Source organism: Lipophrys pholis (genome assembly GCF_963383615.2).
Source record: "Lipophrys pholis genome assembly, chromosome: 19".
NCBI classification, from domain to species: domain Eukaryota; kingdom Metazoa; phylum Chordata; class Actinopteri; order Blenniiformes; family Blenniidae; genus Lipophrys; species Lipophrys pholis.
In genome coordinates this window covers 6,651,388-6,674,455 of record NC_137647.1, presented here as the reverse complement: position 1 = coordinate 6,674,455, position 23,068 = coordinate 6,651,388, and the positions used below count along the sequence as shown (strand labels likewise).

General features: G+C 40.8%; 3 protein-coding genes across 3 annotated transcripts; 2 read left to right on the top strand and 1 right to left on the bottom strand.

The window, feature by feature from the left end:
- The first annotated feature begins 958 nt into the window (after positions 1 to 958).
- Positions 959 to 16,532, top strand: gucy2ca (guanylate cyclase 2Ca). Its single transcript, XM_080486933.1, has 27 exons — positions 959 to 1,546; positions 3,117 to 3,229; positions 3,446 to 3,513; positions 3,597 to 3,815; positions 3,891 to 4,009; positions 4,237 to 4,336; positions 5,478 to 5,592; positions 5,984 to 6,128; positions 7,276 to 7,361; positions 7,442 to 7,562; positions 7,657 to 7,738; positions 8,332 to 8,425; positions 9,692 to 9,754; positions 9,856 to 9,927; positions 10,029 to 10,133; positions 10,431 to 10,517; positions 10,923 to 11,055; positions 11,148 to 11,285; positions 11,980 to 12,065; positions 12,155 to 12,246; positions 12,366 to 12,524; positions 13,351 to 13,543; positions 13,633 to 13,807; positions 14,350 to 14,448; positions 14,595 to 14,689; positions 14,783 to 14,859; positions 15,599 to 16,532. Exons 1-27 carry the CDS (start codon positions 1,336 to 1,338, stop codon positions 15,795 to 15,797), a joined length of 3,246 nt encoding a protein of 1,081 aa, XP_080343059.1. The 5' UTR covers positions 959 to 1,335; the 3' UTR covers positions 15,798 to 16,532.
- LOC308124115 (uncharacterized protein) lies at positions 16,532 to 19,400 on the bottom strand. Its single transcript, XM_080486934.1, has 3 exons — positions 19,219 to 19,400; positions 18,941 to 19,123; positions 16,532 to 17,603 (listed from the first exon to the last, which is right to left on the bottom strand). Exons 1-3 carry the CDS (start codon positions 19,397 to 19,399, stop codon positions 17,293 to 17,295), a joined length of 675 nt encoding a protein of 224 aa, XP_080343060.1. The 5' UTR covers position 19,400; the 3' UTR covers positions 16,532 to 17,292.
- A 1,194-nt stretch (positions 19,401 to 20,594) lies between these two features.
- hmox1a (heme oxygenase 1a) lies at positions 20,595 to 22,934 on the top strand. Its single transcript, XM_080487173.1, has 6 exons — positions 20,595 to 20,661; positions 20,737 to 20,786; positions 20,868 to 20,979; positions 21,055 to 21,270; positions 21,724 to 21,996; positions 22,124 to 22,934. The coding sequence occupies exons 2-6, from the start codon at positions 20,737 to 20,739 to the stop codon at positions 22,283 to 22,285; spliced, it is 813 nt and encodes a 270-aa protein (XP_080343299.1). The 5' UTR covers positions 20,595 to 20,661; the 3' UTR covers positions 22,286 to 22,934.
- Positions 22,935 to 23,068: the final 134 nt, after the last annotated feature.

Here is a 23,068-nt window from a genome sequence, read left to right as displayed (position 1 = left end):
CTGAATCTGATCGGTTGACGTTTGTGTGAATCTAAATGGGATCAAATGAAAACATTAATACCTTTGTGTCATTCTTACATTTGAATGCTTGGATAGTGTGACTTGAGATTATTTGGGTAAATGCAGGTAAGATGTGGGTTTGAGACACTCTGGGAAAACACAACTACACTTAATTATAATTGACTGTTTTGGATCTTTCAACGATAGTTGATAATTCTGCAACATAAACCCGTTTCTTTATGCGACAGCTGGTTTCATGTGGTCATCGTGACAAACGTTATTAGCACGGACACAAACTCATTAATCCTGAAGTTGCTTTAGTTAAGAAAGTTTCCCCTTGAACTGTGAAACACTTTGTGGCTTCTGGGGCCCTCAACTCCAAAACCCGGCTTATTTGTTTTCAGTGTGTGATTGTGAAGATTAAAGCTGCTGACGCTGGTTTACGAGACTTTTATAGGCTTAATCCGCCCTGCTTTTATAGCCCACAATATTTATCAGCTCTGCGCAAGCCTTCGCTTTTACAGCCCCGCGGTGACCTTTGCCCCCAACGGCACGCACGCGTTCCCCCTCTTGTCTCTGCGTGAAAAAAGTGTTTTCTTACCCAATGTGTTGGAAAAAGGCAAGAAAATATGATCTGTGTTGTTAATGTGTAGATTTTTGCGGGGCGGGGGGGTTTCAATCCTCAAAATGTGTCTGGATTTAATGTGTCTGTAAATCTGGTCTCAATGAATTGAGGGCCGTTTTTTTTATTCTGACCTTTACATCCGGAGTGGAGCAAAACTGGACAGTATAATGCAGACGGTGTTAAATGAATCGTATGGAGGCTTGTTTACAAACAGGACAAAGTGTGATCTGAGTGAGATTCTAGGTGAGGTGCCAGTCCCGATGGAGTGTGGGAGTTTTCTCTCTGCCCCGTCCTCCCTCCCTCCCTCCCTCCCGACTCACTTGACAGTTGTTCATTAACACTAGGACGACAGCGAGGCTCGTCTGTATCGAGGTGGAGGGTTTATTGATCCAAGGCTTCAACGAAAAGCAGTTAAAACTGCTATTTCTGCCCTCCTTTGGAGTTATTGAAGGTGTTTGGAGTTGAGCTCTTCCACAAAGCATTTGTTTCGTCGTCGTATCTGGATGGTGGACTTCTTACCGGAGAGCCGGAGCTCACTTCTCGTTTTGGACTTATGTCGTCTCTAGGGAGGATTTATTCTTGTGGACACACGTAAAAAAAAAAAAAAGAAGAAAAAAGAAAAGAAAAGGCCTTGGTTTGGTAAATGACATGTAGAAAGTGAAGAGAAGGCCCAGGAATCTGAGAGAAACCAGACGACCGCAGGAATCAGGATGCACAGCTGGTACAGTTTGTCTTGCCTGGGAGTGTTGATCGCGGCGGTGGTCGCCCACAACACGCTGTACGACTGTATAATATCCGACCCTCACTACACACTGAATGTTGTGCTGCTGGAGGACGACATTTATGAATGGAGTCTCCCGTTTGTTCAGGCGGCTGTGGAGCAAGCCATTGAGGAGGACAGGCTGGCCAATGAGGCGGACGGTATGGATGAATAGTCCCAAAACATGAAAACTAAACTGGCGAACTGCAACAAGAAACAAATGGCTTTAAATTACACAATGACGCTCAGAAAAATGACACCAACAGGGAAGGAATGAGAGTAAAGTTGGTCTTTTACACACACAAACAGAACTACAACCTGACGTTGCTGGTGAGGAACCTCAGCGGTAGCTTTAAAAACAAAAATCTCAGTAAATTAAATGAAAGCATATCATTTCACATGAAAATATAAGAGGAATCTAGGCTTATATTCCTGTGCTTACATTTTAGAGACTTACGCAGAGTGTGTGTGGAGGTCAAGTGTGTTTCTCGATGCTTCTGTGAGAAGATGCATGTAGCAGAGCATGTAGACGGAATAGAATAGAATAGAATGCCTTTTATTGTCACATGTACAGGTACAGTGAGATTAAAAAATAGTGCAGGTTTTGGTGAAACTTCTGAATAAAGCTTTGTTGGCACATTTGATTTTTTATTCAAAGACCCAGCATGCCAATTTTTATTTTATTTTTTTTAAAGTCTCGTAATGGACACTGTTGAAAATATTGACAAAATCTGGATTTCATCCACAAACGTAGGTTTTTGGTCATGCATGGACTCTGAATATTGTCTACAATGGTTTTAAAAGGTGTGACATGTCATTCTGATGATCTGCTCTGGTTTAACTCAGATGTTTAACAGTCAGTGATATCTCGGGACCTGAGGGCTTTTCCTCTGATATATTGGCTTAATTATATTGCTTATTGCAATTTCCTTACATTTCTTATCATTTTTTTATCAAGCCTAACCAGTAGAGGCGGATGTCTATTATCAGTGTCTGATTGAAGTGTTCCTTGTTAAATCATTTTTTGCCATCCCTGTTACTCATGTTTGCTTATGTTTGGACTTGTTGGGTTATGTTGGCAGCTCATTTCAGCTGATTGTCATGAAGCACATAAGTAACATCGCTAAATGTTAAATTAGTGGTCGACTTGCAAGTTAAAAACCTTCTCGCAGCTCAAAATGAGTGCATGGTACATCCATGGAAAGGTTTGTTATGTCACATATATTTGAATTAAACCTTTCAGTGATCTATAGCCTAATTAAAGTCCCCAAGTTTTCATTTAAAAGGGTTATTATGAAAGGTTTAGGGCTAAAAAGTGATTCCAGTTACCATGCAATGTGATAAAACTTTATTAACAATGGATTACATTTTGGAACACTTTGAATGTGTGCAGTATTTAGTAAAATATAGATTTAAAATGCAAAAACAGTTTTAGTCATATAAAATAACTTAATTAAAATAACTTTATTACGATTCCTTTCTTGTCTGCGATCACTTTGCTGAAAGGTTTCTGATCTTTGTATCTCGTTATTATCGAATTGCCTTTGTCCGATGTTTTTTTGGATACTGATACGGTTGAACGTACTCAGTTTATCCTCGAGTAATTGAAGCCAGATGTTTGCTCTGCAGGTGACATGGTCCCTCTAATCTAATCTGAACAGCCCAAAGAGATTAATGAGTTCAGTTTTGATATTAATGACTCTTATCTTTTATTTGTTTCCATTGCCAAAGGTTTAAATTTCACACTGAGGGCTAACTTCAATGGCTTCACCACCACAGGATACAATCAGCAGGGCTGCGGGAGCAGCACCTGTGAAGGGGTGACGATACTCAAAAAGCTCGACGTGAGTTTAACTTCAACTTTTTCCAATGAGTATTACAGAGATATTGATCATGGACGTGAAGGTGAGAGGTTTGTTTGCTCAGAGAACCAACGATTCATAGTATCGAAATGGTGAAATGAGTGAAATCACTGTTTGATTACACGCCGAGTGTCATAAATACGGCACATTAACTCAATGGCCTGGAGGTAAATACATGTCTGATGCAACTTTCTGCAGAAAGATAAGGAACTTGGATGTGTCATGCTGGGTCCTTCTTGCACTTTTGCAACTTTCCAGTTAGTCGAGTGAGTATGATTCCGTTTCTTTTTAATCAAATATAACGCCACTGACCTTCTTTGATGTCTTGGCCTCCTGTCGTCTGTCTCAGTCAGGAGATCGGCTTCAGTCTGACCATACCCATCATCTCTGCCGGGAGCTTCGGCCTCTCATGTGACTTTAAACCCAAATTGACCCGGATTCTCCCTCCGGCAAGGAGGATCGCAGGGTTTTTCCTCAACTTTATGAATGTATCTCTGCCTTTTAAGGAGTATTGGGAGCAAGTCTACGTCTACAAAATGGCTGAAAATTACACTGAAGACTGTTTCTGGTGAGCACCAGTTGGCCCGAGGAGCTATATCCTCCCCTCAAGCCACATTTAAGTTTCAACTCCATTTGTCGGCAGGTACATCAACGCTTTGGAAGCACCGGTTTCCGTGTTTGCCGCAGGAACAAAGAGAGAGATGCTGCGCAGGGAGACGGACCTGTTAAAAGCCCTGAAGTCCTCAACAAGACACAGCAACAGTGAGTATCAGCTTGAGTTTGTTTCATATATACAGATGGACATTTCAGTTTGCTCAACACTTCTGACAAGACAGAAACAGTTACCAACTTTTGGATGAGAAAAGTTGGTAAAAGTACTTGTGGATTTCATGATTCATTATTGCTAAAAAAAAAAAGAAAAAGAAAAAAAAAGAACTACTGCTCAATAATTTTCCTGCCATTTGACGTGAACGTTTGATGTCCTTCAGTTTTTATTATATGTGGCAGTGTCAGAGACATTGTTTCCATAAAGGAGAAGGCGGACACGATTCAAGAGGACACCATGTTCATTCTCCTTGACGTTTACAAGTAAGTTTGTCCACGATGTTTCTCCTATTGACTCTCATTGTCTCAAAGCTTCCTATCGTGAGACACAGAATTAGGAAACCCATGAGAGATGTGAGGTAAATGTAGAACTAATGCTATCAATTATTTATTTATAAACAAACTGCCAGCTAAATAATAGATTGTATTGCAAATAATCTGAATAAATAAACACTATATTTAGTTCATAGCAAGTTCAGGGCAGTTCAGTTCAGAGGATTTTTCAAAACAAGCCATGAAACACATTTTTTTAAGATACTTTATGAGATTCAAAATGATTAATTACTTTTTGACCCTCAAACAAAAGTACAAGAACCTCCCAACAGTATGTTACCAATAAGAGTCCAAATTGCTTCTATTGCTGTTCAATCAATCAGGTTTAGTTAGTCGCAAGCAAGGACCAACAACAGTCAAGATAGCTTCCTGTCAGCCTTAATCACACACAAAGGCCGTGAATAGTTTTCCAGATTCAATCACCCACAGACCAACAGAAGTAAAGATAGTAACAAGCTCGTTTTAATCAGGCAAAGGACAACTAGCACCAAGAGAGTTTGATGCCAGTTTCTAATACAACTGAAGGATGTCCTTTATCCTTTTCCACCAGTCGCTTCTATTGAGGAACAACTTTCTTTTTCACATGGTTTGGTTTGTGACCGATGGCTGTGGCAGCAAAATCCCTGCCAAAATCCACAATCACAAATCAGATGTGAAGGAGTTATTCCGGTATATCTCATTCTCGCTCAGGGATTTGACACAGTGACGAATGATTTTAAACAAATATGGTGACTCAGCCTTTGTGACTTGGTGACTTGGCCTTTGGCCAACGTGCCAGCGATTGTGCTATGGTGGGCTAAATGTCGCACTCGTCCCTGAGGTATCTGATCCCTGTTCTGAACTAAATCAGCTTCCAGTAGTTGTTCAGCAGACTTGTCCGAGCAACAATTAAAAAAAAAAAAAAGTAAGTTTGCATTGTCTGTCTGTATATATGCTGTTATGAATGTTTGAGTTTATGTTCTTCATTTCTAAAAGGTTGAGATTCAACATAGAGGTATCGGGCAGAAAACATAGCGATGTATGGCTTCGAGCTTAAAAAAAATAAATGCAACAATTTTCCCTTTTCGTTTAGCACCGAGTATCATGACAACGCCACGGCCTCTGAGAGCATGAAGGACGTCCTGGTGGTCACTCTGCCACAGAGGAACTACAAGACCCTGAGATACAACTCCTCGGACAACGACACGGTGAGCAGCACTGCAGACACCCACCTCTTCAGCTTGGCTCATGATACAACATTGATTGGTTGCTCTAGATTTTAGTACTTTGCTTCACATTCAAATTTGTTCAGTTTTCAATACTTTTTTGTCTGTTTTGTGATCTTATTTCTGTTGATTTTTTTTATTATCATTTCGCTTGATTTTAAAGAAACCTTTTGTCCTTTAAAATATTTTTATTGACATGTATTTGATATATCCTCAAGGGAAAAAAAAAAAAAATCAAGTTTGAGTCATTGTCATTGAGGGTCGTGGGGAGCAGTCATCATTACATTATTGTGAGTGGGGATAGATGGATGGCTGTGTGTGTTTCCAGGGAAAACAAGCATGAGGCAAATGTGTGTTTTGATGTGCTCCTCAGATAAACGACTACGTGGCCGGATATCATGACGGAGTTCTGCTGTTTGGTAAAGTGCTCAGAGAGAGGATGCTCGGCAGGCAACAGAACGATGTGTTCTTCAACGAGACTGCGGCGGAGCACCCGTTTGCAAACGTCACCTTTGACGGTCAGTACATAACATTTCAGAGGACGGAGAACATTTTGCAATTTGAAGAAAGCTCTAAGTACATTGAACTCAAACAACAAATGGAGCAAATGGCATTTGGGATATTCCTGTTTGCTCTATTTGGTACAAATTCAAGACAATTACATACAAACGTAGAGCTCAAAATTACAAATTAAGAGCTTGTTGTTCAGATAGATGAGTAAATTATTTCCCTCTGGCATGACTCCTGTATAGCCAACTATTGGTCTAATTGGGGAAGATATAAAGAAAAGTTTCCCTGTGTGTTTCAAGATTGCATTTTTATGGTCCTTTTAATGTTTTTTAAATGCAATAATGGGCTTGTGGTGTTAGTGTCTGTCAGACTTGTATCTCATTAACCCTTGTGACCTCCACCCCCGACCGTTCAATTATTCCTAAAGTGAGAAATAATGGTAAGGAAGCTTGACGTGTCTGCTGTGGGAGGATGGTCGGGTCTCTGTTTATAACATGTGAGGCTTTTTGTGCTGCGTTTTGTGTAAACATTGCTCTATAAATAGACATTTAAGTAGAGATTTCAGGAACGTGTTGGACCCTGGTTTCCATGTTCTCCCTTCCTCCCACAATCCAAATACATGACTTGCTAATTGTATGTTTGAGTGTTTCTGTGTCTGTGTCTTACCCACATGATGGACTGACAACTTGTTCAGGCGTTAAAATGCTCCTGAAGTTACAACAGAGTTTGACTCGCCGGAGTGGATTATGTGACTCTCGCTGGGAGGTGTCCCGTTGGCCGTGGGATTCAAACCAACAAACGTTTGGTCACAAGCTTGCTCTTGTTGAACGAAGCGATGAGCAATTTTGTTGCGAGATGTATTTGGGTCAGGGTTAGTCCAGGATATTCCACCATTTTAATATCTCATTATTGTATATCACTTTAAGCTGATTTTAAGTCACTTTGTACCTTTTCATGTTTAAATGTTTTCCTTTCAGGTTTCTCATGTTTTAGTAGCTACGATTCATTACTTTTTATTCAAGAAAGTAATTTAACTGTATTTTATCAATATTTCATGTAGATTTTTGGACTCAATCCAAAATGATCTTTTAACGTTTGCAGGAAATCAGATAAACAAAAAACATTGTTTTGTGTTTCTGTGTTGGCTGCGATCAGGAATGGGAGGTCACTATGTGCTTGATGAGTACGGCGACAGAGAAGTTAACTTCTCTGTGATTTACACGTCCACGATGACTGGCCAGGTCAGACCACCGTCAGTTTAACAGATATTACAGCCACTAAAAAGCTGCTTTTAAACCGAACGTCTTCTGTCTGTCATCAGTATGAAACCCTGTTGGTTTATGATACGTCAAAAAATGCAACCATCACGGTGAACTCAAACCCTGCCCTGCCTTGGAAAGGAGGCGTCCTCCCTGAGGACAAGCCGAAGATTCTCGACGATGGTGAGAAGTACTGTGTTCTAACGACGGTTAAATTGATGGAAAAGATGACTGTGAAAGTTAAAATGTGTCACTGTAACTCTGTGTGTGCCTGCAGGTTTTGACGTGCAGCAAGTGATCGTGATCGTTTTAAGCCTCAGCATAGTGATAGTGACGGCCATCGCGCTCATTTTCTACAGGTAAATAACCAACGCATGTCGCTTAATTGAACGAAACTCAAATTCCTGAATTGTGTATCCACGGGACGAAACACAAACAAAAAACATATACTGTATATTGAAGTGATTCAAGTTTTGGCTGATCGTCTCGGAAATCGGCTCAGCAGAAGTCACTCATTCTCACTTCTGCTGAGTTTTTATCACTGGAAGGGATCAAATCTGTCACATTGATTTAAGATAATTGAAGCTACTCCACCAGCAAACTGGACAAAACAACACTATTAAACTCCCTCCGTCTCACAGTGCAAGCACAAAGATTCATAATAAAAGATGCCGTCGTCAAAGCAAACCACAAATAAGAAAAACACATGGGCGTGTGCGGGTTAGTATTTTACCTGTAAAGTGAAAGTCATGTGGGTTAGTTCCTATAAAGATAGCTGTCGTAGCTGTTACACATTTGGTTGTTGAATACAAGAGTTTCAAAAATCATTTATGCAGTTTTTGTAACAATATTACAGGAAATAAGAGGTGCTGTGAAAAGCCTATATGCAGAACAAGAGAGGTGTATACCTTGTGTTTACTGTGGGATTTACTGTTTGTTTGAACGTTGCCAGGCAGAACAGAAAAGAGCGTCTCATGCAGAAGAAGTGGTCGCACATTGAACCGCATCTGATTGGTCCTCTGGACGAGAAGGAGGTGTCACTGAAGGTAAACGTCTCGTCTGTCCGTCAAGAGTCAAAGGATTGCCCGATGTCTGATACAGAGCATGATATAAGATATAAAAGATGCAGGAAAATAGATGCAATAAAGTACAGTATTATTATCAATAATCAATCATCCTTTAACCCAGACAGTCTGAGCTGCTCTCTGGGGGAAACGTCTTAACGGGGAGTTTATGCTCTTATCATCGCCTTTTTTTAATGATGTAATTATTATTTTATACCTCTTGAGTACTAGATGGCATGAGATTACTCTGTTATAATATATACACACTCAACACTAAGCAAATGGTAAACATTTCTGAGAAAACAGATTTTTTTTAAAGCAAATTTCTTTGAAGTAGCATTAGCATTAGAAGCTGCCGGAAGTCATTCATAAAAACAGGCATAATGCAGTAGTTTGTATGGGCATTTCACTGTATTTCGCAAAAGGCGGTATTGTTGAAATTGGTTTTATGTTGAGATTGTAGCCATTTTCCATAGTAATTGTTTGTTTTTTGTGAAAATATATAGACACTTTCATCACGTATACTCTGCACCACAACAAAAAAGTTTACATTTAAAGGTTATTATGACATTAAATATTATGATGAAATTGGGCCGTACGTGGCCCCTGAACTGAAAAGGTGTTTGACAGCTTTAATGTAAATGAATCATCAAGGTAAGGCAAGGTGTTATGTATGGCACCATCCAGACGCAACAAACACCACAGGAGCTGCATTTAAAAAGTAAACCTAAAGCAAAAGTAGCCTTTTTCTTTGTACGTGTATGTGTTTGTGTATTCATGTGTATGCTGAGGGTGTGTGACTATGTGTGAAGGTGGAGGTTTTATTGTGATGATTATTTTCCTTACTTGTGTTTACACTTTGTGTTGCAGCCTTGTTTCATACGAATGACACTTTACTGACAGAGTTTGATAAAGGGAGTGTAAATCATAGATGTACTCATTTAATTAAAGTAGATAAAATTCCCTAAACTCTGAATGATCAAACCCCGTACCCTAAAGGATCATCCAGGTGGCCGTTGCTCAGGTTGCTCTTCTTCCAGGCTTAAAGTTTCACCCGGTCAATGTGTACATGTGGCCTTGAGAAAGACACGGAACCTCAACTTTCTCTGAAGGGACTTTGAGCACGTTGCGCGGCAGCTATCTATACTGGTTTGTGTGCCTGAATGGGTGAAAGTGCTCAGAAACCGCTGAAGCGGTGAAAATGTGCTGTATAAGTGAGGTCCATTTACGTTTGTGTTTATGTAACAGATCGATGACAATAAGAGGAAGGACAGTACATACTTCAACCACAGAGGCCGCTACGACAGAAAGGTACCAGCATTTCTAAATACCGGCATCAAGGTGAATGAAAAATGCTTTAAAAGAAGGAAGTTATGATATGAAACTTTTTCCCTTTGTCCCTTTTTTCCCAGCCAGTGATTTTAAAAGAGCTGCAGCACACAGACGGAGACTTCACAGAGAGCCAGCGGATTGAGCTCAACACCGTACGTTTTTTTTGGTTGTTTTTTTTGTCTTTATATGAACGAAATGGATGAAAAAGATAAGTTAACCTCGCTCTAATCTCCTGCCTGTGTTCACGTTGCAGCTGCTGCGCATCGATTATTACAACCTGACCAAGTTTTACGGCACGGTGAAGTTTGAGTATGGCCTGTACGGCGTGTTTGAGCTCTGTCAGAGGGGCTCGCTCAGGGTAAGAGCGCAACTTCAGTCTGTCTTTATGAGTTTATCTGATCTCTCATTATCTATCAGGATATCCTATCAGATTCTTTTTTTTTTTTATTGACCTTCCCCCCACATGGCTATTGAGAGAGATGGATGGATAGATAGATGGATGCAGAGTTCAGTGTTGATAGAAAGAACAGGAAAACACGCCATCGTGCAAACACGCACTCTCACCCGTGTGTTTAATAAAGGTGGATGTGAGCGTGATAATAAAAATGACAACCATGGAGCTTCTTTATCTGTTTTCTGTTCTTTTCCTGTCCAGTACATCCTCAATGACAGGATCTCATATCCGGATGAAACCTTCATGGACATGGAGTTTAAGATATCGGTCATGTATGACATTGCAAAGGTACTGCTAATTTGTTTTCAATCCAAGTTTCTTATTTACAGGATCTAAGGATCTTATTTCTTGCGGTTATATTACAATGCACTACATTCTATACGGAAAGCTTCATAGGCTCATCATGACTTTCTCTCTAAAGCTTCTGTTTTTTCCACACATTATGTGATGGTGTTGCTAATATATTTATTCTATTTCCCCTGAATGAATGTGAATAAACTAAGTTTGCTTTTCAATAATGGCTTACAATGAAGTCCAAGCATTGCTCCAAACTGTGTCCACCAAAACCAAATGATTTTCCTTCAGTAATATAATTAAATCCTTGCAGAAATGTCTTAAATTAAACATGAGAGGTTGTGAGGACGTGTGGCAGCAGGCATTAGTAACTCAGTACTGCCCTCTTGCACTGTGCAGGGAATGTCTTATCTCCACTCCAGTAACATTCAGGTCCACGGCCGCCTCAAGTCCACCAACTGTGTGGTTGACAACCGCATGGTGGTTAAGATCACTGACTTCGGCTGCCACACCCTCCTGAAGCCCGACCGAGGTGAGTCTTTCTGCTGCTCATTGGTGCTGATTTCTCATCCCAAGAAAGATCCTGAACTACTCGTCCTCTCCTCCCATCTCCTCTCCTCTCAGACCTGTGGACGGCCCCCGAGCACCTTCGTAAAGACGGCGTGTCTCAAAAAGGAGACGTCTACAGCTACTCCATCATTGCCCATGAGATTGTAATGAGGCGACCTCCGTTCTACACGCAGTACTGCTGCAGTAAAGCAGGTCGGCCTCACTTCTACTTTCTCTCGCCTTTGTGGAGAATCTGCAACTTTCTTAACACTAAAGATCTTTTCAGGGTTTATGAGGAGCTGCTTGCGAGATCCTTCGCCATACACACTTCAAACAAACCTTTCTGATATTAAAGTACATTAGAAGTAATGTACAAATCCTTGCTGAAGTAACACTGACATCCAGTCGTGCACACATGTATTGGTGTTGCAGGTTTAAGGAACCAGAAGTCCTTAAACACAGAGTTTAATACCAAACTGCTCAGGTTACATCAGCATCTGTCTGATCGCCACAATAAAAGCATCTGAAACTAATTCTTGTTTAGGGTTAGGATTGGGAAGTCTGATCAGGGATTCCAAAGTTTGTTTGTTCTTAAGGGACTGATTCATATCTAAGCTGTGGTGTTTTTGATTCTTCTTCTGTTGAGTTGACATGATTTGAGCCCAAATATGCTGATAGTTAGCACATGAAACAACAAAAGCAGTATTTTTTAAAATTCCATTGCTCTTGTGAATATAGATAATCACCTTTTACTTATTATTTTCTGTTTCTTTGTAATTCCATTTTTTCTTCACTGCATTGAGCTTAAATTGCATGAAAATGTTATTTGAATAAAGTCTGATTGATTTACTTGCATATTAAAGCTGAAAGTCACATTGTTTTACTGTTTTTCTTTTCTCCCTCATAGAAAAGCTCTACAGAGTTCAGTATCCCAGTGCCAACGTCTTTAGGCCCGACCTTTACTTCGAAGGCATGTCAGAAAGGGAGATCGAGGTAAAGAAAACCAATAAATAAGAATAAAGGAGTTATTTCAACATGGACCAATTCGATAGACTTCTCTGATCTTTTTCACGTGTCTTCAGCTGTACATGCTGGTAACAAACTGCTGGGATGAAGATCCAGAACGGAGGCCAGATTTTAAGAAAATAGAATCGTCGCTAGGAAAGATATTCAGGTGAGCTGAAGGCTTATGTGCATTTATAACTGTTTTAATCTGAATCCTCACTCAAGATGACACCCAAGCCAGTTATGTTTTTGATCGAACTATAGTGAAATACTTCTGATTACTCGCAGTAACTTACACAACCAAGGCCCCGAGACGTACATGGACAACCTGATCCGCCGCCTGCAGATGTACTCGCGCACGCTGGAGCGCCTGGTGGAGGAGCGGACGTCGCTCTACAAAGCAGAGAGGGACCGAGCTGACCGCCTCAACTTCATGCTGCTTCCCGGGTGGGTCCACGCTTTTGTCTGCACACACAGCTGGCCGGACGCGGAAACACAACGTGAACCAGCTCTAATCTTCAATCAACACTTTTTAGTCCATTAAATGCTTTACAGGTGAAAAGACAGTGAAGGCAAAATTTAAAAAATTATTATTACTGTTTCAGCTGCACGTGATTTACATGGTTATCAGCCCACATCATAAAAAAATTGCTCACTGGTGCGTCTAAAAAAATCAGGCATGGATAAACATATCAATCCATAATAAACAAAAAAAGTAAGCATTTTTTAGAGATTTTTTTTTTTTAAATTTTGTAAAATAGGACAGAAGTTAAAAGTCATGTCTCCACTATACTTGGACCTGTTGCATTGTATTTTTCTTATGGCCTTTTTGATATTGGAAGATTTAGTTGAATTCGCAAGCTTGTACCGATCCTCTAAAAAGTTGTATGATTTTTTTATTTTTTTTAATTCTAAATGATTTTTGAGTTTTCTCTCATTTTCTTTTCTTTTATTTTTTTTAAATTTCTCCATATATTCATCATTTTCATTTGGCCCATGGAAGCAGACTTTGTAATTTTCTTCAAGAAAATAAGCATTCGACTCTGTAAACATTTAACATTCCATTACTATTTGTCTACCAACAAAACCAATCAGGCCATAGGAACAGGCACCATTGCAAAGAAAATCTGTTATTTTCAGCAACATGTTACACCTGAATAATGGAACACGAACAATTCCACTGGTTCACATCTGGGATCGAGGGCCCGTTCTGTGTGGCTCTTTGCTGTGTCTCGACATCACATGTCCGTCTCTCTCTCTGTCCCCCTCTCAGCCCGGTGGTGCGCTCCCTGAAGGAGACGGGCAGAGTGAAGCCCGAGCTGTTCGAGGAGGTGACCATCTACTTCAGTGACATTGTGGGATTCACCACCCTCTGCCACTACAGCACCCCGATGGAGGTGGTGGACATGCTCAACGACATCTACAAGAACTTTGACAGCATCCTCGACCACCACGACGTCTACAAGGTAGTCTGTGGTCACGCAGGATCCGTTTCTCGGGGGGGTAGCAGGAGGGTTGCTGCTTCCTGTGGCCTCATATTTTCATTGTGATTCAGGTTGAGACGATAGGAGACGCCTACATGGTCGCTTCGGGTTTGCCCAAACGCAACGGGAACCGGCATGCAGTGGACATCGCCCGCATGGCGCTCGACATCCTGGCATTTGTGGGGACGTTTGAACTGCAGCACCTGCCCGGGATCCCTCTGTGGATCCGTATCGGGGTGCATTCAGGTAACCTCGCATTCAAAAAGCTTTAAAGCAAGTTTAATGTTGCTGCTTTACATTGATTTTAAAAAAATTTTTTGCATATCAAGCACACTTCTTTTGGTCTTTTGGTCATTTGTCAATTCACAATAAATTTTTTCTTGTTAAACATCACATTTTGAATTTTTAAGGAACAAAAAAAAGAAATCTGTTTGCATCACAAGTTTGTTTAAATTCACATGTGGATTCTTTTCTAATGAGCATTTGATTTACTAATGCTAGTAATGCTACTAATCATATTCATGCTTGTTGTGATGCTGCTGACATCTAGTGGCTGATTGGTATAAATAAATAAATGTCTACTACTTTTAAATTCATAACCTCTGGTTTAGTACCAAATCAGTACAAACACATTTTGAAAGAGTTTGCATTTACTTTTATATATTTTTCAAGAAATCTGAAGAAGATGAAAACTTTAAAGATAATAAAAGAGGTTGTTTACACTTTAGGCTATTTGCAGATACTTATTTAAAAAAAAAAAAATTGATAATAATAAAATTTGTTTTCAGGACCTTGTGCAGCAGGTGTGGTGGGAAACAAAATGCCTCGGTATTGTTTGTTCGGTGACACGGTCAACACCGCCTCACGCATGGAGTCAACAGGCCTGCGTAAGACACACACACACACGCACACACACACACACACACACACACACACACACACACACACACACACACACACACACACACACACACACACACACACACACACACACTGTAAGTAGTATTTGCGGTTTATTTTTTCCTGATTCCAGCTCTGAGGATTCACGTCAGTCAGTCGACCATCAACATCCTGCAGAGGACAGACTGCAAGTTTGAGTATGAGCAAAGAGGGGAGACGTACCTGAAGGTGGGCTGTGACGTCCCCGCAGAAATAAATGAAACCTCCGTAATGGTTATTAGTTAAATGTTTCTGTGTTTGTGCCTTTCTTCACCTGCACAGGGAAAAGGCAAATTGTTGACGTATTGGTTGACAGGAGTCACTGGAGGACAGTACAACCTGCCAACGCCACCGACAGCGTGAGTAACATCTCATTTAAACATCCTTCATAGACACTTCAAATATAGTAAAGCACAAAAAGATGGAAAGATAAAAGTAAGAAAACAGTCTTTTAACCTTTAACTGCTTTTACTAGTTATGTTTTTACATTATTAGATTTATTTACTTTGGGTTATACACATACTTGTGCATGTGTACAACTCCTTGTGAATAAATTTAAATTCTATGACTATACATTAAACAAAATAGATAAATATATTCAATCCACACACATCTTTCTAGACATACACACATAGAACTACACATTTAACAAATATATCTAGTTTATCATGTCTGCAAAAGGGGTACAATGAAATAAAACGCTATTCATTCTAAATGTATAAAATAAACCATGTTTTTTGTCAAATAAAATGTAAATGCTAATTGTTTAATTGTATATATATTTTATGTTATATTTTATACATACATACATACATACATACATACATACATACATACATACATACATACATACATACATACATACATACATATAAACACACACACACACACACACACACACACACACACACACACACAATTTTATAAAATTTATATAAAATTTATATATTTTATATAAACACAAAATATAACATAAAGATATACAAATTAAATAAGATAAAAAAAATTTGATAATCAAAAACTAGTTACTGAATCTTAGATATTTTCCAGTAGTTTTGATTAGAAAGGTCTTACATTCTCCCATCTTCTCTGCGCCAGGGAGAACTTCCAGCGGCTCCAGCAGGACCTGGCCGAGATGATCATGTCCAGCCTGAAGCGAGGAAAAGAGGGCTTCGACAAGAGGAAAACTCTCTCCACCAAAATCCGTCGGCGAGAGACGAACAGCAGCCTGCAGAAGGACGGTCTGCCGGACTACTTTCACCTGGCGGTCACCGAGAGCCCCGGCACCTACCTGTGATCACACAGGAGCTCTCACACATGAACGGTAGCTGCTGCTGCTGCACAAACCGAATCACCGCTGGGCTGATGGAGGAGCCGTGCAGGAGCCACGCTGGGGGAAGCTGGCGAGGCCTGTGTGTTGATGCTATGATGAATGTCCCCGCCTCAGAGTCAAAAGTCCTCTCTGCGTTTCCTAACATGTGTTTTTCACATGCATCGTGCCTTAAAACCGTTTCCTCCTGTGGTTTTATTTCACTGGTCATGAAGAGGAGGAGTCTCCCTCTGGATAAAGTCACATTGAGACCATATGAAGGGTTTATTATGTCGCCTCTTGCCAGTGTCAGAAAACAGAGATGGTAAATTCTTCAGCAACAATGTGGAGTTTTGTTGACGCTTTTGTTGAACGACTCTTAAGTATATTAATCTTTTAATATCCATTTGAAGAGCAAATGGTTATTCTGTCTCGTCCGGAACGCTGGGAGACTTTTCCTCTCCTCTTTATTGTTGACCGGTGCCTCTTTGTTTATATTTCGATGTTGCTGACAGGATGCTCATTGATCGCAAACGTTTGACCCAATTATTTACCGTGTAAATAGCCTTTTCCGCTGCGGAGACAGCGGGACTATGCTCAAACCGTTCTTGTCCAGAATATTTCTGTTTCATACTTACAACAATGCTACCTTGTCTTCAGAACATTGGATATATTTCTCTCGAGTGATTTGTGTTTTATTAAATAATGCTTGAAAGCAAATTCAAAGATTTGTTTTTTTTATTGGCAAATATTGACAATGTGAGAAAATGATATACAGTATGTAACTTACAATTGTACTCACTGAGGTTTGTGGATCAAAACCCCCAAAAAAGTCTCTCTTTACACTTTAAAGCAGCACAAACAAAAAGATTCGAGTATATGTTTTTAACAACATTGTTAAAGTTTAGAGAGTGTAGATTTCTCCATGAATGCACCGTCATTGCACTGGCTTCACAAACAAAGTACTGTTTTTGGTTTTTTTCGAGTCTAACAAGCTTCTCGTCCAATTGTTTTGTGGATGGATTACCTCCATCAGCATAACATGTCATCCATCCTTCCTCTAAAATACTTTCTCAAACTTAGAGAAACCTGGAGAAATCCAACACACACACAGAGGGAGAACATGCAGACTTTTACATATCACTCTTACTGAATGGATCATATGTTATTCCTCCACATACACTTTAGTTGGATCCTGGTTTCCTTGTGTTTTCACAAGATGCTGTTATCAACAGCCTGCAAACTTTGCACCACACGGATCTTTTCTACAGTATAAGTGTCTATTTGGATGCTTACTTTTTTTAGATGCGTTGCCACTAAACTCATTGCGACTTGTCTAGTTTTTACGCTGGATCCGCTTGGAACCTGCATGTATACCCGAATCGCATTATTCACATTATTCCCGCGATCCAAGTTTCTTCAGAGGACATCAAGGTCCGAATGAACGACAGTCTTGCGTTTAACCGCGCCCCGTCCTCCCTCTCTACATGGTTTTAGTTGTGACTAACACGGTGCCCCCCAGCTCTGTGGCGGGAAGTGGGATCCTGTGCTCAGAGATGCACACGGGAAACCCGGCGCCTCCGTCGCTTCCCGAGGGCATCGCGGGGCCCCTGCAGGCCGTGAAGCCGTCCCCCCACCTCACACCCTGCTGGGCCCCCGGGTGCAGGTGATGACAGGGTGAAGGGACCTCTGCTGCTCCGGGAAACGTCTCTGTGTGACGGTTCGCTTCTGCGAGCGGCTGCTTGGCAGGTGCCTCTGTTTTCTGAAGGAGCTCCCGTCCTGAGACTGAAGAGTCTGAGACACAAAACAACAGAAAGTCTCCTGGATAAGGAAATCATTCCTAAATTCATTCAAGTGTGAATGTCAACCGAAATCACAAGACAATTTTAGTTTGAGGGGTTCACAATATGACTCTTTGTAATAGGTTCTTTATGACATTTGGTTCAAAAACTCAAGAAAAGCTGAAACTTTTAACAGCATAATCACAATTTCTCCAGATTCATATCATGTTAGTCTGTAAACGTTCTAGTTGTGTACAAAGAAGCAGCACTGTCATGGAAACGTCTCATGTAAAACTTACATAGAAAGTGAATAGAAGAAAAAAAATTGTTGAGCATAATTTGCATCTCGTAACACCAGCAGTCTTATCCTCTGTCTCAAGACAGACTTTAAATAAGTCGCATGAATACAAGGCTTTATTCATAATATTGTGGGTTGTTATGAGTTATTATGTCTCATATGTCTCAGACTTTTAATGCAGTCGAGGTCACATGAATGTGTTGACTCTGACTTTTTGTAATAAGAAAATATTTCAAACCAATAAACACAAATAAGAAGATCCAACAATCCTGATAAAGTGCTTTTGGTAGAATTTGTTGGAGACCTCAACCATAATTGTCACATTTCAGTATCAATGTTTAATAGTGACACTTGTTAAGTTCTACCAACACAGGCTGCTTTGTAATTATTCAAACTCATTCTCGTTAAACCAGATGAATGTTTCCAACAGTTGTTAAATATTATTCCATTCTGTGGCACTTATCTACAAGACACTGAGGTGGTTCTTTTTGGGCTTCATTATGCTTATTAACCTAATAAATGCATTATGTAGTGTGCATCGCTACGTAGATGACTGTGGACGTCTTCCTGTTGCTCATGAGGTTTTTGCATCCTTGGATGCTCCGTGTAAAGTGGCGTAAACGCCACCGCTGTCAGAACAAATCAAACTACACTCGAGCCATTTTCAACAGGACCTGCAAATAGTTAAAACTATACACTGTTATTGTCACATAAAACTCCAACGTGTCATGCCTGGTTTCAGGTATTTCCTTTCTTCTGGGGACGTCAGTTTGCGTTTGTAGAGGCCGAACATGTCGTTTACTGCTTGCACGAGTGATTAAACTAAAATAGCTGCTGAGACATAGCGGGCCAACCCATGGGACGCCCGAGAGGAAGAGAACAGAAACTGTGGCGTTTCCACTGTGGTGAGCGTCTCACTCCGGCAGCTGCCTGCCCGAGACCCCCATTTCCTCCACGAGACTTTGGCATGACCCCTCTGACCCCCACAGTGCCACCAGAAATATAGTCAAAAAGATCTCAAAGAACAAAACAATAATATTTATAGTTCTCACCAGAGGAGCTGCTGGGTCTTCTCTGTCGTCTGTATATGAAAAACCAAACGGCCAGAGCCAAGATGGACCCCAGAGTGGCCAAAGCCACACAGCTCCACAGAGCCGGACCCACCATAAGGGCTGAAGGGGTACTGACAGACGCCACAGACGCTCTCAGCTGGTCCACAATGATCACCGGCTGGTCTGAAAGGGTTCAAACAGACACAGGACAGGTGAAAACACCACTGAGAAAGATGGTTAAACTGTGTGTTTACTGGAAAATAAGACATGAAGCTCACCTGCGTGGCGCTCAGGCTTTTGCCCGGTTTCATCCTTGACGCAAAAGACCAGGAGATGGTCCCACTTGGACCCTGCAGGACAGTCCTTGGTGGCCATCGCTACAGCAGAGGTGTTGAACAAAGATTGGAGCTGCTGCTGTGTTAAAGTCCCCTGAACTGAACCTGTGCTTGTGACACACATCAAGAGGAAAGAAAAAAAAGGTGCCATACAGAAGGTTCAACAGACGTTTCACTTCCTCCATTTTAAAGGAAGGAGTGAATCACTACATGAGTCCCCCCGGGTGCAGAAAGCCAGAGAGTGAGAGTTCACTTTTGCCTCATAAACAAAGCTTGAACACTCAGTATGAAGTTGGGAGGGAGTGGAGACACAGAGCATACATATTAGTCTTATGCATTAGGTTCTATATAAGTGCATTGGCTCAAGCGTGTCAGCAGTAATAAGCATGTGGCCTGTGGGACAGACGGGTCAGTCTGGCCTGAACAAATCCTGTTGACCCGATTTAATTGCTTTGAGTTGAGTCCAACCTGCACAAATAAGAAAATGCATAGACATAGCTATGTGTGTGTTTCCTTTTTATTTTATGGCAGCATTTTGCTTTTGTTGTCAGTGAAATATGGTAGTAGTGGTAAATAGTGATACCAGTATTTACATGTAAATCACTAAGTCTGGTTCGGCAGAAAGTACAAAAAGTATGAATACAGTCCAGAAAATACTGAAATAAATGTAACTGCTAAACTTAATTTGTCCACTTGGGGGATATAACGCAACAGTAAAGGCTGTCATGTGGTTGTGAATACAAGTGTGTGACACGTTGTGTTTTTAAATAAATAAATAAATAAATAAATAAATAAATAAATAAATAAATAAATAAATAAATAATCAAATAAATAAATAATCAAAATAAATAAATGAATAAATAAATAAATAAATTATAGTGAAGAAACCTTTCAAAAAAAGGACATAAATTATATTGAGTTAAAATTGTAAAAACAGTATAAGAAACAAACTTAACATAAGAAATAAAAAAAGGAAATAATCAACATCAAAGCCTCAACAGGGTTATGTTTATGTAAAATGTAATCAGCAAACGAATGAAACTATAAACAAACAATACCAAACATGTCGGTATATTCCATTAAAAATGAATGAAACACACTGACTGCACTTTGTTAACCGAACAGAAGTGACAGGTCACCGTCCAGCACCTCCAACCTTTTGGTTTCTGCCTCATCATGTTTAGTGATTTCGCCACCACAGCAGCACATCAGCCTCGTCATGATGTGCTGCAGCAGCAGAGTGAAAGACATGAGTCAGCACTCACACTTCCCCTATGACCCCGGTATAAAGGACTGGAGAGAGCAGGGAGGTCACATCACACCGAGGAGGCCGAGCCGAGGACACCCTGCAGCCCGCACAGAGGACAACACTCCACCTCACTACAGGTTTGTTCACTTGAGCTTTTCTTCTTACATTTAATTCCTGTATGTGACTCAAACCACTTGATGTCATCCAAACAGATGGAGAACATGAAGAGCGCCCGGAATAACAACTCGGAGGAAGTTGGCAGGTGTGTTTGTTTTCACGTTTCGTCTTCACTTTGTCTCATATTCTTATAAGATGTGATACATTTGTTGTGTCTTGCCCGCAGTGATTTGTCCGAGCAGATTAAAGCAGCCACGAAGGATAACCACGTCAGGGCGGAAAACACGGAGCTGATGCTGAGTTACCAGAAGGGACAAATCAACCTGCAACAGTACAAAGTAAGAGACGGGCCGAACCACGAAAGACTCTGTTTGGGTTCTTTATCGTCCTCACTGTTGCCGTGTTTCCATCAGGTGCTGCTGTGCTCCCTCTATGAGATCTACAGCGCTCTGGAAGAGGAGATGGACAGGAACTGCTCCCATCCAGCCGTTGCACCCATATACTTCCCCCAGGAACTGGCCCGTCTGGAGTCTCTGGAGCAAGACCTGGAGCATTTCTTTGGGTTTGACTGGAGGAAGAAGGTCATCGTCCCTGCAGCCACATTCAAATACCAACAGAGGCTCAGACAAGTGAGTACAGTCGGATGTGGATATCCAAAGAAATCCTTCTTTTCACTCTTAAAACCTTGCTAGGGTGCATTTTAAAACTGGATCTCTTTGGACAGTCAGCTGTCCATCCAGTAAATCTGGGATGGAGTTAATAAATGTGTTTGGGGTTATTGGTGATTTTAAGTTCCCTGTACCTGCTAAAGCTTGACCTCTGCAACCTCAGGTTGGATCCTTTTGGTTGGACACTTTCTAAAACTTGAGAAACCGCCCTTTATTTATATTTTTGAAAGCTCCCGCTTTACTTCACTATACTGTTTTGGCGGATCATGAATTTGAGAGGGTCTGCAGCCATTTTTAGAAGCAATCCGAGGAAACTCCAAGGAGCTATTGCATGAAACGTCTCATAAAGTGTTGCGTCTTTACCAATCTGATGTCAGAAATGGTCTTTTGGGTTCAAGTTGTGTATCTCTTCAGATCGGCAGGGAGAACCCGGAGCTGCTGGTGGCCCACGCCTACACCCGCTACCTGGGCGATCTGTCGGGGGGGCAGGTTCTGGGGAAAATCACCCAGAAATCTCTCGGGCTGAGCGGCAAAGAGGGCCTGTCCTTCTTCTCGTTCCCCGGCGTGACCAGCCCGAACCGCTTCAAGCAGCTGTACAGGAGCCGGATGAACGCCATCGAGCTGACGGAGAGGCAGAGGGCGGCGGTCCTGGAGGAGGCCGTGTCGGCCTTCGAGCTCAACATCCAGGTGAGAGGAGAGAGAAAACCGTCGGAAGGCATAACTCCCCCTTCAGGAAGGCCTCAAATCTGATTTCAGCTGAAAGAAGAAGTGATTCTGCGGAGCTGATCGTTTTTATAACTTGTTTTCCTCCCAGGTTTTTGATGACTTGCAGAAAATGTTGAGTGTGACAACAGAAACAGCTGGCCAATCCAACGGCTCCCCGGCGGCGGTGCTGCCGTCGTCCCCCATCATGCAACTCACCGTGGGAGTGTGTGTCGCTCTGGCCACGATCGGAGTGGGAATCTACGCCATGTAGGCTTCAACCTGCTGGATTTCTGCTGGATATGCACTCATAGCACTTTAATATCAGGAATGAAATCAAACATGTGATTGATTTACTTTGTAACCTCCAACTCTTATTAGATATACTTCAACTTCTATTAAACTTTTCAAACTCTTATCTAGTTTTTGTAGCCATATATATATATATATATATATACACACACACACACACTTATATTCAATAAAATGTGTTGTGTGAAATGGATCAAGGTTACTCATCTTTCACATATCAGATATTTCGATATTGATAATTGAATTTCTAGACCTGGCGAGTACAATGTTCAAATGTTCAATCATGGTGTCAGAAATATTTCACAATTTCAGTATAATAGCAACTGAATACGTGATTAAATAGTTATACAGTCAGACAGATGGAACTTGGGCTGATTTGAGTTTCCTAACAACGTAGTAACTTCTGCTTTAAAGTTCTCATGATCACGCAGACATCTCTGTGTTTGGCTCCTTTGCTTTATGTATGGCGTACTTGCTTTAAAAACATGATTTTGTTGTATTTTCAATATTTTTTAATATTCAATAAGCTGCTTTGTGTTACTCAATTTGTCTTGTTGACTGAAAATCACTTGGTTGTTGTCATACAACAGAAATAAATGCCAACAACACAGATCACAGCGTTTATTAATTTTTTGTGTGTAATTCCTCACTGTATTTTTACTATATCTAATTTATTTGCATCATGAGATTGCAGCTCTAAATGTGAGGTGAAAAAATATATTCACATCATAAACATTTGTACAAA

Excerpts from the sequence above, each read along its gene's own strand:
- gucy2ca (XM_080486933.1), top strand. The coding sequence starts at position 1,336 with ATGCACAGCTGGTACAGTTTGTCTTGCCTGGGAGTGTTGATCGCGGCG. Across the intron at positions 4,337-5,477 it reads ATTCTCCTTGACGTTTACAA|CACCGAGTATCATGACAACG; the intron begins GTAAGTTTGTCC and ends CTTTTCGTTTAG. Across the intron at positions 14,690-14,782 it reads GAGGGGAGACGTACCTGAAG|GGAAAAGGCAAATTGTTGAC; the intron begins GTGGGCTGTGAC and ends TCACCTGCACAG.
- LOC308124115 (XM_080486934.1), bottom strand. The coding sequence starts at position 19,399 with ATGTGTGTCACAAGCACAGGTTCAGTTCAGGGGACTTTAACACAGCAG. Across the intron at positions 19,124-19,218 it reads AAAGCCTGAGCGCCACGCAG|ACCAGCCGGTGATCATTGTG; the intron begins GTGAGCTTCATG and ends GAACCCTTTCAG. Across the intron at positions 17,604-18,940 it reads AAGACCCAGCAGCTCCTCTG|ACTCTTCAGTCTCAGGACGG; the intron begins GTGAGAACTATA and ends TTTGTGTCTCAG.
- hmox1a (XM_080487173.1), top strand. The coding sequence starts at position 20,737 with ATGGAGAACATGAAGAGCGCCCGGAATAACAACTCGGAGGAAGTTGGC. Across the intron at positions 20,787-20,867 it reads AACTCGGAGGAAGTTGGCAG|TGATTTGTCCGAGCAGATTA; the intron begins GTGTGTTTGTTT and ends TCTTGCCCGCAG. Across the intron at positions 20,980-21,054 it reads TCAACCTGCAACAGTACAAA|GTGCTGCTGTGCTCCCTCTA; the intron begins GTAAGAGACGGG and ends TGTTTCCATCAG.